The 18,787-nt window shown below is 51.1% G+C and overlaps 1 protein-coding gene across 1 annotated transcript in view; it reads left to right on the plus strand.

Moving 5' to 3' along the window:
• Positions 1 to 18,410, plus strand: part of DBF4B (DBF4 zinc finger B) — a 32,586-nt gene extending 14,176 nt beyond the window's left edge. The window contains 12 exon segments of the mRNA XM_053212756.1: positions 2,694 to 2,879; positions 3,497 to 3,547; positions 4,317 to 4,404; positions 6,715 to 6,791; positions 8,448 to 8,481; positions 9,929 to 9,978; positions 12,511 to 12,623; positions 15,363 to 15,471; positions 15,598 to 15,722; positions 16,528 to 17,196; positions 17,198 to 17,310; positions 17,313 to 18,410. Coding sequence (XP_053068731.1) covers positions 2,694 to 2,879; positions 3,497 to 3,547; positions 4,317 to 4,404; positions 6,715 to 6,791; positions 8,448 to 8,481; positions 9,929 to 9,978; positions 12,511 to 12,623; positions 15,363 to 15,471; positions 15,598 to 15,722; positions 16,528 to 17,196; positions 17,198 to 17,310; positions 17,313 to 17,410 — 1,713 coding nt within the window. The 3' untranslated portion in view covers positions 17,411 to 18,410.
• Positions 18,411 to 18,787: the final 377 nt, after the last annotated feature.

Raw genomic sequence — 18,787 nt, forward strand, 5'->3', positions numbered from 1 at the left:
CCATTTCTCCTCAATACACCCAACCTGGGTAACCACTCCTCTACTTCTGTCTCTATTCTTTTTTTTTTTTTTATGTTTATTTTCTGTGTAGCTATGTGATCATGAATACATTTTTGATTACCAACGTTTTGCCCATAACCTTAAAGCATTAGCACTTTGCTATCGTTATTGTCCCTCATGTTATTTGTAATGAGAATATATTTCGAGTGGATTATTAATTTACCTAATGGTTACTCTGTGGACATTGAGATTATTTCTAAATTTTAACTCTTTTACATAACACTGGTGAAAAACTTCCCATAAGAAGCATTTGCCGTATTTGAGTCCTTTAAAATATTTTTAAGCCATCTGTGTGCCGTGTGGCACTTTTAGTAAGGGGTTGACATGGGGAACTCTCGAGTTTCGAAAATGGGATGATAGTGCTCGGCTCCAAAGAGGCGGGCAACTAGGGAAATGACTTGAATAAGCTTGGAATGCAGAGGCTCTTTTCTGTCAAATGAACAGAAGCTCAGGAATATAGAAGCTTGGCAATGGGGAATGTACCAAGTGTTGATTATACACCCAAACTGGCCCCAAATTACCTTTTGAACTTTTAGTCCCTTCTATCATTTAGCCTGTGCTGTGTGAAAAAACCACCCCAGAACTGGAGCTTAAAACAAGTTATTTCTTACTACTCTGTGGAGCAGCTGGGTGGTTTCTCTGTTGGTTTCATCAAGGCTCCCGCCTACAGCTGCATTTGGGTGGAGGGTCAGCTTGGCTGGAAGGATGGAGTTGACCTCACACATCTGGGAGTTGGTGCTGGCTGCCTCTCTATGGCTTCTCAGGTGTCGTTTGAGAGGCTTCTTACATATGTTGTATATACGCGTAACATCATATGTGTATACAGTAAGCTAGACCAGCCTGTTGACACGGCGGTGTCATGGTAGCTTTCTAAGAAGGTGAAGGGAGAAGCTACATGACCTCTTGAGACTCAGGCTCTGGAACACGTTTCATTACATTGTATTGTTCCAGAGGAGTCTGATTGAAGGCGATGGAAGAGGGGGCTCTGCCTCCTGATAGGAATAGCCGTCACATTGCAGAAGAGTAGGCAGACTGGAGTGGGAACCACATGCAGCCATCGAACCATCGGCCGCATTTATATAGGACAGTCATTGTCCTCCTCCCCCCCCCCCCCACCATTTGTTTTTGCCATATTACAGAACATAGGTACTCTCATTCAAGCCATAACTTTAAAGATTCTTTTTGTGATAAAACGTACACAGCATAAGATGTGCCATTTTAATCCTTTGTAAATGTACAGTTTTCAGCATTAATTACATTCACGCAGCTGGGCTGCCGTAACCACTGTTTCCACAACTTTTATCACCCCAGACAGACACTCTGTAACCAGTAAGCAAGAACTTCCCACTTCCCTTTTCTGCAACCCCTGTCCAATCCCCCGTCTGTCTCTGTGAATTTGCCTATTCTAGAGACCTGTCAGTGGACTCACAGATAGTCATTCTTTTGTGTCTGCCGCCTTTCACTTAGCGTAATCTTTTCCAGGCTCATCCATGTTGTAGTGTGTATCTTCACTTCATGTCATGACTGAGCAATATTTTGTTGTATGTACACATCACATTTTGTCTATCATCTGTTGGTCACTTGAGTTATTTGCATTTTTTGGCTATTATAAATAATGCTGCGGTGAGCAAGGATGTACAAGTATCTGTTCAAGTCCTTGTTTCCAGTTCTTTGGGGGGCGTTCCTAGAAGCAGAATTGCTGTGGTAGACGTTGGTAGACCGTGTTTAGCTTTTTGAGGGACTTAAACAGTTGTTGGTTTTTTTGTTTTGTTTTTGTTTTGTTTTAAGCTCAGTGCTAAGTTTCTCATCCAGTCCACCCTTCAGAGAGGGCCATCATTCATCCTGACTTTTAGTGGTGTGCTGGAGGTGGAGCCAGTTGTTAGCATCTCTTTCCAGTTCCACGTTCAGTAACATCATGTCAGTAGCTTGCAGTCAGCCATAGTGGGAGTTCTGACCCCCCAGAAATCAGCACATGCTTCGTGGCAGGGATTTTTCCCTGGCGAGTGGGTCACTAAGCATTAGCCACCTCGCCACTGCTTATTTCCATCTTTTCTTCTCCCCACAAATATGAGTTGAGTGTCCTTGTGCTTCAGGCACTGTGTTGGGCCCTTGGGATACAAAGATGAGTCAGACCCTCTCAGTGCCAACAAGGAGCTTACAGGTAGGATGAGCAGATACCTGTGCAGCTCAGTAGCAGCCAAACTCTTGTCTTGTTTCATGTTTTTGTTCCTATTTTTGGTAGTGTGGTCAGGATCACAGGCGTGGTGTCTGGATGCCCCCGAGTATCTTCACAGGAATGCCATGGCTTAACCAGCTACTTTTAATCCTGTTGGGCCCCGCCAGTGTGCTCTTTCTCTGTGCAGACTCAATCTGGTCAAACCACAGAGCCTGTGGCCTTCTGCTGCTGGGTCAGGAGCAGCAGTTCTGGAGACAAAACCTGTATTATATATATAAACCCTATTATGTTTCAGGATGATGTCTTCTTGAGGGCTCGGTACAAAACTGCACTTGGTCTATTTAAGGACATTGATTCTGAAACTTCTGGCAGCCGAGATTTCCTTCCCCAACCTCTCAGAATCGATAATTCTACATCTGCCTTCTGGTTTTCAGCCACCTCTGTGATCTGCTTTCAGGTAATTGAGGGTTTTCTGAGCAAAGAAGTAAGTTACATCGTGTCCAGCCGCAGGGAAGTGAAGGCAGAGAGCAGTGCGACAGACCACAGAGGCTGCCCCAGTCCCAGCGAGGTCAAGGTGCAGACACCGTCCACAGCCCATCCGAAGTGCGGCCACCCCCGGCCTCCACAGAAACCCACAGACTCGGTAAGAACCTCGTCAGGTAGGAAAGGTGTGTTTTCTGAGCAACGGAAATAGGCCTCGGTGAGCTGTTGTGGGCGGTCTCTGGCTTTAGTTCCATCTGGATTAATTTAACCTCTCATTTGAATTCAGAGACTGAAAATATTTTATCATAGCTCTAGATCTAAAAACCTTCGCAACTGGTTATCCCCACGCTGTCCCTTCTGTGATACATTTCACTTTTTAAGGGACTTCAGAGTCAGAGGGTCAAAAACAATAGGAAGGTCCTCTGTAAACCAGAGAGGGCGTGTTGAAATTGGCTCAGACCTGTCTGCTGGGGGTGTGGAGACTTGTAAAGAGAGGTCTGAGAGTACTGGTGACACTTTGGCCTTGGGTAAATTCAGAATGCGCTTCTCCACCTGGGTCCAAGCTGCAGCTACCTGTGGGTGACCCGGGACTGTGTGTGGCTTTACCTTTACCTCCAAAAGGTTCTCTAGGCTTCTGTTTCTGCTGCTCCTCAGCTGTCAATGCTCCCAGCTTTCCAAGACACATGACTCCCAAGCCCTCACCAGCACCTGTGTGAACATCTGTTTGTGCACAGGTGGGCTGCACAGTGTACCTCATTGCCCTTCTCTTCCTGTCAGGTGCCTTTGAGCAGAGGGAAGGAGCTACTGCAGAAAGCCATCAGAAACCAGGTGAGCGGAGGGGGGCGGGCTGCAGGTGGACTTCTCTGGCACAGGGGAGGATCTAACCTTTCTTAGGAGGGGCTTCTGAAGTACTGACACAGAACGCACAACCTGTGAGACGTACCGTCCTTCTTTTCTTCTTACAAATGAGGAAGTAGAGCTCAGAGAAGTTCAGTGATTTGTCCAGGGTCGCCCAGGGTGGCGGGGGTAGAGCCCAGATTTGACTCCCTAATCCTTCCAACACCAGAGCCTAGCACGAGCACCTTGGAGGGGATGCCGCGCTGCACATAAGCCGGACTTTGTGCATCTTTTAGCAGTTTGTCCCTTTTGTGGGACCCAGAGCCATGAAAGTGAAGCAGCGGGGGGAGGAGTTCAGGTGATCTCGGGAGCACAGTGGGTAAAGTGGCATCGAGAAGGGGGTGCAGGCTGTGGCGGGGGAAGGCTGTGTGCCGTCCTGGGGCAGCAGGGCAGGAACGGCCTGAGGCCAGCACAGCTTCCTGCTTGATGATGGTGATGGTCGGTCGGTCGCCAGTATTTATTGTGAGAGCTTTCCTCCAAGAGGCCGTCCTGACAGCTCTCTGGGAAGCCTGTGCTGCTTCCTGGTCACAAGTGCCTGGAGCAGCAGCCCCCGCCTCCCGCTGTGGCCAGCGCTTGTGGAGGAGAGGGTCTTTCAGGGGACTGGGGTAGACTCTCCCATAACGTCTCTTCACGGGGTGCCTCGGAGCCGCTCAGGCCTTGGGGAGTCTCTTGCTCCTGCCTGACTGCTTTGTCTTCCCAGGGGAGCAGCAGCGGAGGAGGTGGTGGGAGCGGCAACAGTCTCCTGACCAGTGCCCGCTCCTGGGGAGTGAGGATCCTGCATGTGGACGGTACCGTTTCTGCCCAGGGCTTCTGCAGAGGGGTGTTGGTGACTGACTGGGAACATCCGCTTTTAGAGGGATGTCAGCCAGTATGAGCTAGCTGAAAGCTGAATGTACCCACTCATCATGTGGCCCCCCAGCGGTGGGGGGTGTGGAGACCAGCAGTAGTCCTAGCAGGTGCTCGGTCCTAGCACCTAGGACGGTGCTGCTTTGTGGAACGCCCTACAGCTCTCCTCAAGCTGGTGTGATGACCCTTTTCACAAACCGGAAACCCTCCTGGTAGCCACAACCACTTACCAGCTGTGACTCTGTGCTAGGAATGAGCTCAAGTCAGTCCCCACTGCAGTCATTTGTCCATTGTACAGATGAGGTAATTGAGCCTTAGATGTTAAATAAATTACCCATAGTTTCATCAGAAGTGAGGGGTGTGTGGGGCGCCTGAGTGTCCGACTTCAGCTCAGGTCATGATCTCACGGTCTGCGAGTTCGAGCTCCGCGTCAGGCTCTGTGCCAACAGCTCGGAGCCTAGAGCCTGTTTCAGATTCTGTGTCTCCCTCTCTCTCTGCCCCTCCCCCGTTCATGCTCTGTCTCTGTCTCAAAAAAATAAATAAACGTTAAAAAAAAAAATAGTCATATAAAAAAGAAGTGAGGGGTGTGGCCCACATTCCAACCTAGTTTGACCTGACTAAATTTCATGTGCTTTCGGGGAGCCTCTCTGGCTCGGTGGGTAGGGCATGCAACTCTTTGATCTTGGGGGTGTGAGTTCGAGGCCCACATTTGGCATAACCTCTAATTTCTTAAAATTATTTTTATACAAAATTTTAACTAAAAACATTTTTTTTTTTTAATAAAATCTTAAACTTTTTTCGTGGGGCGCCTGGGTGGCTCAGTCGGTTAAGCGGCTGACTTCGGCTCAGGTCATGATTTCGCGGTCCGTGAGTTTGAGCCCCACGTCGGGCTCTGTGCTGACAGCTCAGAGCCTGGAGCCTGTTTCAGATTCTGTGTCTCCCTCTCTCTGACCCTCCCCCATTCATGTTCTGTCTCTCTCTGTCTCAAAAATAAATAAACGTTAAAAAAAATTAAAAAAAAAAAAAGAAACTTTTTTCGTATTTATGTAGGGTTTCCTCGCTGTAACCACCTGTTTGCAGGCTGTAATAAATTTACATTAGAATAGCTATCCTAGGGGCAACTTGAGTGGCTCAGTTGGTTAAGCAACTCATCCCAGGTCATCATCTCATGGTTCCTGAGATCAAGCACCGCACATTGGGCTCTGCACTGACAGCACAGAGCCTGCTTGGGATCATATCACACTCTCTCTCTCTCTCTCTCTCTCTCTCTCTCTCTCTCTCTCTCTCCCCCTCCCCCTCTCACCCTCTCTCTCTCTCTCTGTCTCACCCTCTCTATCCCTCTCCCTCCCTCTCCCCCACCTCCCCTGCTCATGCTTGCTGGCACACACAACATGTGCAGACTCTCTCTGTGTCAATAAATAAACTTTATTTTTTATTTTTTAAGTTTTTATTTATTTTGAGATAGCACGAGCGGGGGAGGGGCAAGGAGAGATTGGGAGAGAGAGAATCCCAAGCAGGCTCTATGTTGTCAGCACAGAGCCCGATGCGGGGCTCAAACCCATGAACCATGAGATCATGACCTGAGCTGAAAACAAGAGTCGGATGCTTAACCAACTGAGCCACCCAGGTGCCCCCAAATAAATAAACTTAAAAAAAAAAAAAAAGAATCGGCTGGCAGTGACTGACTCTCACACGCAGCTCCACCTTGAGTCTAGGGTTTTCTCTAATGCATTGTAGGGGGCTGAACCCGATCCAGCCCAAGATCTGCCAGGGCAATAGAAAACTGATCAGGAAGGTCCTGGTCTGGGATGTGGGGGGCTCCATTGTCACTAGAAAATCAGCCATTTCTGACGTGGTCTAATTTCCTGCCTTCCAGTGTGTTAGGGAAGCTCCTGCTGGGTCTGCCATACATCTGAGTAAGTCGCATGACTGGTCTCCCCCCAATGGAAGCAGCTCTTTAGTGGTACATTAAAGCCCTTGTGAGCCATAAGGCACCTCCTGTTCAAGAGTTGTGTTCACTACTACAAAACAGAGTGGGGCCAGCTTAGGTACTTTTCCCAGGATAGAGGACCCAGCCCTTTCTTTTATTATCAGCAGGTGCAGAGGTGACACATAGCCAGAAGGTGGCAGGCAAGGCTGGTGTGATCCAGTGGGCCAGGCCAGTGAAAAGTATAGTCCCTGGCCCCAGGAAAGGGCCATGCTGGGGAGATGAGGAGTGGCAGTCTGGCCACAGCCCTCTGTTTCTTCCACAGAAATGATGATGCACGTGCAACAGCTGTCTCTTGACGCCTTGCGTGTGAAGAAACAGGGGCCAAAGAAGAAGCCAGAGGTAAGTCATCCTGCTGAACTGAAAGGAAATAGATGGTTTGTAAACAGTGAAGTCTGTGACAACTTTGGTAAATCAGTGCCCCGTGCAGCTGTGGGCCATCCTGGATCATGTACAAGAAGTGCAGCCTCTCAGCACACCCTTGATGTCCACAGCCTCGCATTGCCCTGTTCCCTCTTCCCTGTGTTACCTACAGATCTCCCGTGGTATACTGAGGCATTCACCATGGCCTAGGCCGGGGACTGCCTGTGGGTAGTCCTGGCCTAGATAAAACATAAATGATCATGGCCTGCTGGCCAGGCTGCTGTTCCGGGGACAGCTCTTGGCCAGGGATGAGCCTGCAGATTGCATGGGTGGGGGCAGGGGATGTTGTGGTTTGAAATAGCTGTCACCTTCCAAATTCTTATTTGGCTTTTCCTTCCTTTGCTGGAGTTGGAACTGTGTGTACCACACACCAAAACCCAGGCTGATTTTTAAAGTCACGGTGTCTTCATCCAGTCTAAATCTGAGAAAGGATTAAGCCTTGCAGGTTCATCCAGGGCCTGGCACCCAGGAATAGGACCAACAGTGGTAGTAGACCACAGCCATACCAGATGGAACCTCTGCCTCAGCTCCCCTCGCTCCACACCCTCTGGTCTGGGAGTCTTCGGGGTTTTGCTGCTGCTATTAAATAGATTTTCATTGTTCACAATTCAAAAGGTTATGCAATGAGTCTCTCTCCCCTGCGACTTCTCTTCCCCAGCCACCAAGCTCCCTCCCTGAGATAAACAGTGCAAACAGTTTTTCAGGTTTCCTTCCAGGATCCGTGCATGTACAAACAGATAGGTCAAAGTCCCCCCCCCCCCCTTATGCAAATGCACAGTATTTTTACTTTGCTTTGTTCACTTAATAATCTATTTTGTAGATACTTAGGGATCTTCCAGAGTGAGTTCTGGGTGCAGTCTGCTGATGTTTGAGGAAATACGGAAGCTGCTTTGGGTCATGTTTGCCCTGGAGGTGTGGCCTAGAGAATCCTAATCTCACTGGGCCCAGAGGCACAGACAGTCATGGACCCACTAGATCTCTCCTGCCCGCCCCCACCCCAATTCTACCTGCTTTCTTACATTTTTCCATTTAGTTTGTAATATTAGTTTGACCTTGGCCTAAACGTTGGTCTTGACCAAGAGAGTCCTAATACACAAGACAGGGCACAGGAAGGCAAGAGGCAGTCTCTTTACACTTGTCCTGTAAGCTGATCTGGGATGCCAGCAGTGCCTAGGAAATGCAAGCTGCCATTTAGTGAGCACCTGCTCTGCATCAGTCTATTATCTACTTTGTTTGCATTTGTGCCACATCGGCCAGGTAGGGAGGTGCTTGTCACACCCCGGGTGGCACAGCTCCACTTGGTGCCCAGGCCTGGGGCTTCTGTGGCTCTTGCTCTTCACTGTCCTGCATTTCCTCCACAAAGTCAGCTGCCACTGAGATGCACACACCGCACTCACCGCTCCTCATGTCCCTGGGGAGGCAGAGGGAGCCATCCTGTCAAGTTGGCTCCGCTCAGGGCCCAGCCCATAGCAGGAAGCAAAGTGGGGCAGACTCACAGCGACTGGGTTCACCAGGCCCTCTTCCTCGACCCTCTAGCTCCCTCGCATCCTTAACCTATTTTCCCTTTCCATTTAGGGAACGTGTCCAGCAGAGTCAAGAACGCGGAAAGGTCAGTGTGGTAGCTTTCCTCATCTAATTGCAGTCCCTCCCTCCTAAACGCTTCCCCACGGCTCCCTCTGTGGCAGCATCTGCTCACTTTTCTGCGGCAGGAAGCGAGTCCAGGTTGTGTTGCCCTGTTGTGTTTCCAGGGCCTGAGCTTTGCAGACAGGAGGGCAAGAGAGGGGTATCCATGAGCAAGTCCAGGGCTGCCCAGCCGGGGCTTTTCCTTGGCGCCAAGACCCCACGCGGCCGCTCTGGCTCCTACATCCCCTGCCCATTCTGGGCATTAACTGAAGTTCGGCTTCCTTTTCCTTCTGATTCAAGAGCAGTTTGGGGTGGGCAGTTTGACAGCTGCCTACCACTTTCCCAAATGCCAAACTCCCTGAAATTGACAAACAGGCAGATTGACAGCCCGGCTCCCAGCCCCTCTTGGACCGCAAGAGAGTTTCTCCCCCTGGATGTTTCTCCCAAAGATGCTCTTTAAGTGGCATTTATTCGTGCACAAGCAGGAGCTAAGAAAAGTCACTTGGCACCTCTCATGTTCAAAATTCAAGGAAATCTGTGGGGGAATTGATTTTAATCACTGTCTGAGTTAATTAGAAAGACAAGAAATCGCCCCCAAAAAGTAATTAATGGGAGCTGCTGCCATGTGAGGAGTGAGGCTGCTTTTTGCTTGGGCGCTGGTGGAGCCTGGAGTGGGTCTGCGAGCTGGGAGGCGCCAGCCTCTGGATGGGGTCTGGGGCTGTTATCTCTGACAGGGCTTTGGTCACTGTGGGAAGTAGAGGTGGTTCTTAATACCTAAGAGGTTTTAGAAACTGTGTGAATAATTAGCTAGTAGAGGATGAATCTCCTGATTAACTGAGCAAATTTGTCTTCCCAGCACCCCTTTGCCCTGTTCATTCAGGAACAAGATTTCACCCTTGATACGTTTTTTTTACTGCCCTCTGCTGTGATCCCTAAACACTCTTTAGCTCTCTTCCTCCCAGCTTTCCCCCAGAAAACCCAGGATCCTCCGGGAGTGTTCTGCCTGAGAGTGTTCTCGGGCCCCTCAGGATTCTGAGACTCCCAAGAGGAAAGGTCAGGGAAGGACCCAGGGCTTTAAGCAGAAACCAGCTGGGGCTGGGTTCTGCCCCGCAGCCAGGTTTCTGACCTGCGGCTCACAGCCTCCAGAATCCACACACGGGAGGGTCCTGTACCCTGCTTTGGGGCTCGGGGCACCCTGCGGCCTCTCCCCAGTGGGGGAATTCTCTCTCCCAGGGTAGAGGCCGGAGGAGATGGGAATGGGTGTCCTGCCTCAGCCAAATGGAAAGGTGTGCCTCGGGGTGGCGTAGGCTCCTGCTCTGAGCAACTCTTAAACCTTGGCAGAGCCTTACCTCTCTAGCGTTTCCTGTGTGTGTGTGGTGTGGGCCCTGCATCGGAGCCCACAGATGGCTGACGTGTGTGCTTTTTCTTTCCAGTGGCCAGACTGAAGGCACCATTCCTCAAAATTGAAGATGACAGCAGGCAAGTAGTGGTGGTTGGCTGGGGGGTGGGGGGGCCTCTCCCCTTTCCCTCCCCTCAGACCCACCAGGCCCTCACAGAGGAGAGGTGCTCAGGGGCCCCAAGCTGACGTGGGGGTCATGGAGCCCCTCAGCCCTGCACCTTCGTCTTCCCCAGAAACTGCTTTCTCCCCCTGTCATGGAGAAGTCTCCCACAGACCAGGAGGAGCCTCTGAAGGTGGCATTGCACAGGTGGCACTCCTCTTGGTCATGAGTCAGAGGTTAGTGACCCTGTGTGTGAATTACCTCTTTCTAATGCTCTGCTTTTATGAGCACATGATGTCCCATCCAGGCTCATTACTGCTCCTCGTTTCCCTGTGGCATACACTGATGCTTAATACCGAATTGTTGCTGGCCCAGGACAGTGCCAGTATGGTCCTCGTGACCAAAGCCAGGGCTCTTGGGGTGGTGTTGGAGACTCCCTTGTCAAACCACCCTGTACTGGAAGCCTTTCTGGTTGGCTGTGCAAAACCCTTTTCTGACAGCTGCTCTCTCATGAGGAGAAAGACTGGCATGAGGAGACTCTACCCTTTTCCTAGTGGGGAAATCAAGGTCAGAGAAATTAAGGGACTTGTATACGGCCATTTTGCCAATGAATCTTAGCCCGAGGCCAGAATCTAGATGTCCTGCCTGGTGTCCTTTTCACTCAGCCCTAAATGTCCACCAGTATGGCCCCTTCTTACCTAGAGCAGGAGGGTCACATTGGTTATAATCTATGAGCTGTTAGTCACCTTGGTTATTACTGACTCTTCGATAAGCACTAGATCAAAAACCTGCGAATCTATAATTATCTCAGAGGTTTTTCTTAGGGAGAGGGAGACACAGAATCCAAAGCAGGCTCCAAGCTCTGAGCTGTCAGCACAAAGCCCAATTTGAGCCTTGAACCCACGAACCATAGGATCATGACCTGAGTCGAAGTCGGACACTTACCCAACTGAGCCACCCAGGTGCCCCTAAAGATTTTTTTGTTTTTTTATTTTTAAAGAAAAAGCTCATGTGAACCTAGCAGAGACTCCCAGGACCAGAGCTTTCTGGGTCCCTAAGCCTCAGGCAGGGCAGCTAAAAGACCTGGTGCTGGGAGCCTGGCATGCCTGCCTACCCTCCAGCTGGACCTAGATTTCCTTCTCTGTACCTGACCACAGTACAGAATTGGCTTTGGTGACCCAAAAATTAGCGGAGGGAACACAGAAAGGTAATGAGGTGCTCTCTCCTTCAGTTCCAGTTGCGGGCGGGGGGTACTTCCCAAACTCAGCCCCTTCACTACCAGTTAAATACAAGTAGCGATGACTCATACACAGCGGCATAAGAGACGCCACCAGTGCCTCAGCGTCTCACTGCACGTGGCACAGGCGACATCACTTACTGGAATGGTGTCCACGTGTTTGTGTGCCCCTGGCATCACAGGCAGGAGTGGAGATGAGGTTTCTTGTGGTTCTGTTTATGCGCTCTTCTGAAGCCTTGTAGCTTCACCCACCTCAACTTTGCAACCTTCTAAGCAGAAACAAAACATTGAGGAGGAAGAAAGAGGGGTACTGGGGTGGTGAAGTGCACCTCCTTCTTCTTAAGGATCCAAGAAGACCCTGTGGGCCACAGGGCTCCCACCATGCCCTGCCCAGGGAACCCATGGCCTGCACTCTCTCCTGGAGTGCCCACTGTTTCAACCAAACATGGTTTCCAAGCCTGCAAGTTCTATGAGCAGGCTTTGCTGAGTATCCACAGATCCCCAGATCTGGTTCTGAAAGTTTCTGGAACATGAGCAACTTTAGGCAAACCACCAAAACAACTCAGTATAGATCTGACTACCCAGAACCTTCACTGTGCTTCTCTTTCCCATTCAGAATACCTCCACTCGGGTGGTACAAAGGAGCAGCCCAGAGCAAAAATGTTCCTCTTCTTGGAATAGGAAAATCACTGTTCTGGTTTAAACCTTCCTCCATTTAGGTCTGTCAGGCTAGAGTCCTCAAACATGGTTTGTTTTATTTATTTTTTAAATACTTTATTTTTAAATAATCTCCACACCCAATGTGGGGCTCAAACTCCCAACCCCAAGATCAAGAGTCGCATGCGCCACTGACTGAGCCAGCCAGGCGCCCCCTTAAAGGTGGTTCAGGGTCAGGAAGCAAAGTAGAGAGATAGATCACTAGTTGGGAGACATGCCCTGTTGCCTGGTCTTGACCACTCACCAGTCATGAGCCCTTGGGCAAGTCACAGAACCTTTTGGGCTCCGTTTCCTCTTGTGTAAAAATGGGCTAAGAACCACTTGTTCCCGTTAGCTCAGATGAGGCAGCGAGGTAAACTGGGCTTTGATGAGTAGACCGGGAGAGCATAAATATTCATCTAACCAGAAGGCTGGTGAGGGTTTGGTTCTAGAACCGAAAACCCTGTGCAGGGGAGTGGCCGTTTTATCAGGATTGGAATTCTAGGGGTTGGGACTGGCTGCTTTCCTCATCCTATCCTTGCCCCACTGTAGTCAAAATGGAAGTTTTCTGTGTTTCAGGAAGTTTCGTCCTTTCCACCATCAGTTTAAATCCTTTCCTGAAATTTCTTTTCTGGGACCCAAAGATGCAAGCCCTTTTGAAGCCCCGATGACCCTGGGCAGCTCGCATCATACCAGGTGGGTCTTTCTTGTCTGAGTACCAAGGGCTGGTTGCAGGCAAGGTCCTTCCCCCTCCAGAGCCTGCTGGTCTGATTTGGGAATGGCCATGTGTTCGCTCCTTAGGCAAAGTCTATTCTGGGAACTTAGCCCAGACCCTAGGAGTCTTCATCCGTTTTACTTGGTGCTTTCCGTCCCTACTGAAGAATTTGACTTGTGTCCAGAGGGCAGTAGACTGGTTTCTAACAGGTCTACAGACCATCTTTATCAGAGTCCCCTGGGGTCCCATTAAAAAGGCAGGTTCTCATACTCCACACCTACAGAATCACAGTCTCTGATGATGAATCCCCCAAAACTGCATTCCTGTGAGCTCCCAGGTGATTTTTATGCACATCAGAGCTGGAGGCCTTTGGGGCTAAACATCAGGAATAACTAAGGGGCAAGGAATCTGGGGACCTACCGCATTGTGTGGCCCAGAGTGGTTCATAGGCTGTGGGTGTTCTTCCTCCGCAGTTGTGTGAGAATGTGAACCTTCACTGAGCAGAATGCAGCAGGGAGGACTACAGGGAGAGAGTGGCCCAGGGGCGGGGGCAGAAGGGGCGAGCTGGAGAAAATCTGTGGGAGGAAATGTTTAATATTTTTCATTTTTAAATTATTGTATTTTAGTTCCAAATTCAGAAGTTACAGAGGGTTTAAAATGAAAAGTCTGTATTCCACACCTGCCCTCTAATCTCCATAGTGTGAGTCTGTGTCCAGACGTAGTTTATGCATCCTTTTCTCTTATATAAAGAGTAGCATAACATTGGGCTGTTTCTAGCTTTTTCCACTTGATGTATTCTTTTTTTTTTTAATGTTTATTTATTTTTGAGACAGACACAGATCGTGAGTGGGGAAAGGGCAGAGAGAGAGGGAGACACAGAATCTGAAACAGGCTCCATGCTCTGAGTTGTCAGCACAGAGCCCGACATGGAGCTCGAACTCACAAACCATGAGATCATGACCTGAGCCAAAGTCGGATGCTTAACCAACTGAGCCACCCAGGCGCCCCCCACTGATGTACTCTAGATTAATTTCCTATTGGTCCCTAGAAAGCATCCTCATTTTTTAATGATTTTTTTAAATATATATTTTGTAACGTTTATTCATTTTCAAGACACAGAGAGAGACAGAGCATGAGTGGGGGAGGGACAGAGAGAGAGGGAGACAATCTGTAGCAGGCCTCAGGCCCTGAGCTGTCAGCACAGAGCCTGATGCAGGGCTCGAACTCACGGAGCACAAGATCATGACCTAACCTGAAGTCTGACGCTTAACTGACTGAGCCACCCAGGCATCCCAATGATTTATTTATTTTTGAGAGAGTCGGGGGGACAGAGGATCTGAAACCAACTCTGCTGCACTGATAGCAGTGAGCCCAATGTGGGACTTTAACTTCAAGAACTGTGAGATCATGACCTGAGCTGAAGTCGGAGGCTCAACCAACTGAGCCACCCAGGCGCCCCCCCACCGATGTACTCTAGATTAATTTCCTGTTGGTCCCTAGAAAGCATCCTCATTCTCTTCTGTGGCTTCAGTGTCTTCCATTGTGTGGTCTTACAGTATTTTATTTAACCAGTCTCTTACTGATGGATGCTTAGATTATTTCCAGGCTTTTGCTATTATAAATAATGCTATAGTGAATAGTCTTACGCAGAGTGAATTTGTAGAATAAATTCCTAAAAGCGGAGGTGCTGGGTCAAAGGGTACCTGCATTTATAATGTTGATAAATGCAGCCAAATTGCTCTTCGTGGGGGTGATGCCAGTGTGTGCTCTCACGCCCTGGCCCTGAGCCCATCTCCCCTCTTGCCTTGGCTGGTACAGTGCGCTGTCCGATGTCCTGACCTCTGCCAGTCTGATAGTTTAAAAACTGTATCTTAGTGTAATTTTCATTTTCATTTTTCTCATTATGAATAAGGTTAAGTAGGTTCATATGTTTGATCGTTTGACTCTTTTCATATGAACCTTCTTTATATCTTTTGCCCATTTTTCTTTTCGGTTATTGATCACTTATTGATTTGTAAAGAGCCCTTCATGTATTAGGGAAATGAGCCCTATTAGTTATAAATACACCTCCCCCTCCCCCAGTTTGTGATTTATCTTTTATTTACATTTTCTGCCATGCAAACATTTTTTTAGATTGCATATAGTTGAATTTATCAGCTTTTTCCCATGTTTTCTACATTTTGCATCGTGCTTAGAAAGTCCTCAGAGAGGGCTGTTTTGGACTTGGTTGAGCTTGCTCATACAGCCAAGCAGCCACTAGAAAGATGGGCCTGAAATTCAGACGAGAAGACACGTTTGAGAAAGAGATTGGAAAGTCCTCAACGAAGGTGGCATCCATGCAAGGAACAAGCCAGTGTGAGGGAGGAAGCCACCTGAAGCAGGGGAAGGGGACATTCAGGGTGGAGGAGGTTGGGGGCAGTATGGTGCCCTCACTACCACTGAGGCCCTTTGATTCTGCAGGTCAGATGAGCGTGGGTTTGAGTGTCAGGCTGGAACTGCCCTAGGAGGCCTTTTTGCTGCCGCTGGCACATGCCCTCACCTATGGTTTGAGATGTGTGGGCAGGGACCGGACAGGGACCCCTCTGAGAGGTCTCGCCTTCCTCGTTGCCTGGATGGGAAGTGCCAAGTGTAGGCAGGTCTGCCTAACTGTTCTGGTCCTTCCCTCCAAGGGCCCCAACAGTGACTGCTTTCCCCCACCCCCACCCAATGCTTTCCTCAAGAGAACCCAAGGACCGAGAGCCAAGCCGGCGATTGGCCACCCGCACCCCACCCAGGAGAAGGAAGGGCTTCTGTGAGTGCTGTCAAGAGGCCTTTGAAGAGCTCCACGCGGTGAGCCTTCCCTGCCAAGCAGCTGCTCCCAGGCTGCTCTGACCACGCTTTTCCTACCTGCCTCCACCCCACTCGCATCTCACCCTGGCCTTGACTAATGCCCTGTGCCCCTCTCACCCCGGGCAGCATCTCCAGAGCGCCCAGCACCGGGGCTTTGCCCTAGAAGCCCACCCGTATGCAGAAGTCGATCGGGTCATTGCCCAGCTCGGCCACAGCTTTGCTGACACCCCCTCGCAGGCCAGCCTCCCCAGGTGAGCACCATGAGCGGCCCTGCTGGCATGGTGGGCACTGCCGTGTCCTCACCGTCCTGCTGCTGCCCACTCCAGAGGGGAAGGAGCCAAACAGGACCAGGGATTGGTGGCGGTTGGAAGCCCTCCATTTGTGGCTTCAGCTGATGGGGACTGGTCCAGATCAGCACATGGCTCCCATCCTGATGCATAGCCATCGCCATGGTTGTGTGGGTAGGGAGGGCAGCTCAGCAGTGGCTGCTCCTGGCATGTGCCTGCTGATGTCCCTGTGTGGCCTTCTAAAAGTAGCGAGGGGGATTCCTGGGTTCCTCCCAGACAGGTAAGATGCAGTATCTTTCAGCCTCTCTGTAAGTTACCCCCAGAAAGGATTGCAGGGGGATCTCCAGCCCAGCTTTCTCTGCTGCCACCAGCTTGCTGTGGCTTCTTTCCTCTTGACCCAAGTCTTCATCTCCCCGGGCTCAGCTTGGAGAGCCAGGCTCTGTGCTGCATTCTCCAGCCGCCAAAGGGCACAGCCTCTGCTGTGGAATTATTAAATGGAACAGCCTCTAACCTGTTCCTCTGGCCAGCCCTGACCACAGGCCACAGAGCCAAAAGAGATGCAGACAGCACTGGCCGCTACTGCAGGGGCAGCCCGAGAGCAAGCCTCTCACAGAGCCCTAGAGCGGGCCACTCTCTTCATGCTAAAACTGAGAAGGGTAGTGCCATGCATGCCCCACCCACACCCTGCCCTCAGCCCTGACCCAGAAAGATCCCAACTTGCCACCTGCTCTGGAGTTGAGCCCTGAGGCCCAATGTTTCTGTCCCGCAGGCAGCCAGGCTCCCCGTGTTCAGATCGTGACCTGCTGTGTCCTGAGACTCCGCCTCCTAGCCAGCCCTGCCATCCCAGGGCAGCATCTCCCAGGATGAAAGAGGAAGATGAGCATCAGGCCCCAGGCACTCCAGAGCAGGATGGGACAGTGGGCAGCATGAAGGCAACCGATGAACCTGTGGGGGCTGGTGAGATGCTGGGACCAGTAGCAAGCTGCCAGGAGCTGGGAGGGTCAGTTGATGTCATTGCAGACCCCCCAGAGACACCAGTGTCCAGGAGCCCTGCACACCAGAGCCTCTTGACAAGCTCTGGTTCTACAGAACTCTCTGGCTCGGATGTCGCACTTTTTGGCCACAAGCGGAAGATTCGGCTCCCCAGTGGCAATCCTGAAAAGAGGTCAGGGGTCTCCCGGCCACAGGCCTCATTCTTTGTTCCAAGAGCCACCAGCCCTTGTGGCGCCAGGACAGCCAGTGGCGGGCACCCCCTCTTCCTTCCCCCTCCTGATTGTGAGCACAGGCCTCTGGCCCCTCTCCTCCCCTGGTGCCACCCACAGACCTGCCTCCCCCTCCCCACAGATGGGCCAGCAGAGTGCTGGGCCACACAGCCCCCTTGGCCAGGGGAGGACAGCCCCCTGGGATCTGAGGATTCTGAGTGTGCCGCCCCTGGCCCTGGCTGACCAGCCCCCTAGCTGCCCTGTGGCTCCAGGCCAGCTGTCAGCCCACCTGCACTCAGCAGCTGACGTGCAGCCTGCAGGAAGACCCGCAGAGAGCCCGTCTACCTCTGTCCCCTGCTCTCAGCCAGCGGGGGAGCCAGCTGCTCCCAATGGTTCTGGGCCTCCCAGCCTCCCTGTCTCAGCCCTAGCCCAGTGCCAGCAGAGAACTGATACCATGAGTCTCCTGGGGGCACGCAGTAGCTCTCTACTTGAGGGCCAGATACACAGAAGTTATACTCTGCTGAGTGCTGCACAGCCAGCAGGGGCCAGACCAAGCACAGGGAGGACAGCACCTCAGGGCCTCCCCACCAGAGCCAGAAGAGCCGCTGGCCTGGCCTTTGAAGTCCAAGAGAACAGCAGTTGTCATGGCCAAGCTCTGTAGGCTCTACAGAGCCAGTCGTCCCACTCACTGGGTCTTAGGTTAGGACCAAGAGAGTCTGGGCTGGGGGCTGCCCTCTACCCCTTCCTCCAGCCAGCTCCCTGACCAGGCAGCAATCTGATGGGCTTGCTCATCCCTGCCAGCTGCCACACCAGGAGGCAGAGGCAAGGTTGGCATAGGGAGGGACCACAAAGCATCTAGAACGGCAGGAGCCCTGGCCTGGCTTCCTGTCCCTCTGAAGGTACTTGCCTCTTGCAGAGCCGAGTTTTGGTGTTCCCCACCCCCACCCCAGCCTCCTTTCCCAGGAGCATGTGGCTCTCCTGCTTTCTGAAATGCCTGTTTGTCCCCTCCCCCAGCCCCCCACGCTTGTGCACACAGATCCTCAGGAACATACGAAGCAGAGGAGGGGCTGGGCTGCAGCACCTCCAGAGCTCCCTCGCCCCCCTGCATTTGGTGGGAGCCTGGCGCTGAAATGACCTTTCTCCTGAGCCCAGGATATGGCCAGAGCCCCCTCTGGGGACCCCTCTGCTCTTCCCTGGCTGCCCTCTGCCATTTCTGCTGTTCCAGGGTCGGGATTCACCTGCCAACTTCTGCATCACCCTCTTCTCTCCCTCCTTCCCCAAGGACCTCCCCCCATTTCTTTCAGCCAAGCCATTAATCTGGAGACGAGATGGGTTTGCTATTGATTCTTTGGCCACTTTTTTTTTTTTTTTTTTACATTTTGTGCTGTGGTTCTTCTCACCCTTCTCTGCGTCTGTGTGTTTGTTTCTTTAAATGTTGAAGCTACAAGAAGCCTGGTGCTATTCTGTGTCTCATTTTGGAGGAAGAAAGGGGGGCCTCGCTGTGGGTGAGGACCTGAGTTGTTAGTTTGGAAATAGAGCAACTGTGTGTACAACCCTCATAGAGGTCATGTTTGGCCTTTTTATGCCATTCCTGTTAAATTTCACAATTAATCTTGGTTCAGGAACTGTAAATAAATTTGTTAATAACAAATAGCAAAGGGATAGGGCTGGAATGCAGTGTGTCAGGCCTTGATGTGCCCTCCAGTGACCCAAAGCAGGACTCAAGCCCAGCAGATGTGGACAGAGTAAGTGGATGGCCAGATAGGAGCCCCCTGCAAGTGGGAGAGCGTATGTCACAGCCTCTGAGGGCCGAGGGGAGGTCACGCG

Source organism: Acinonyx jubatus, chromosome E1 (genome assembly GCF_027475565.1).
Source record: "Acinonyx jubatus isolate Ajub_Pintada_27869175 chromosome E1, VMU_Ajub_asm_v1.0, whole genome shotgun sequence".
NCBI lineage: Eukaryota > Metazoa > Chordata > Mammalia > Carnivora > Felidae > Acinonyx > Acinonyx jubatus.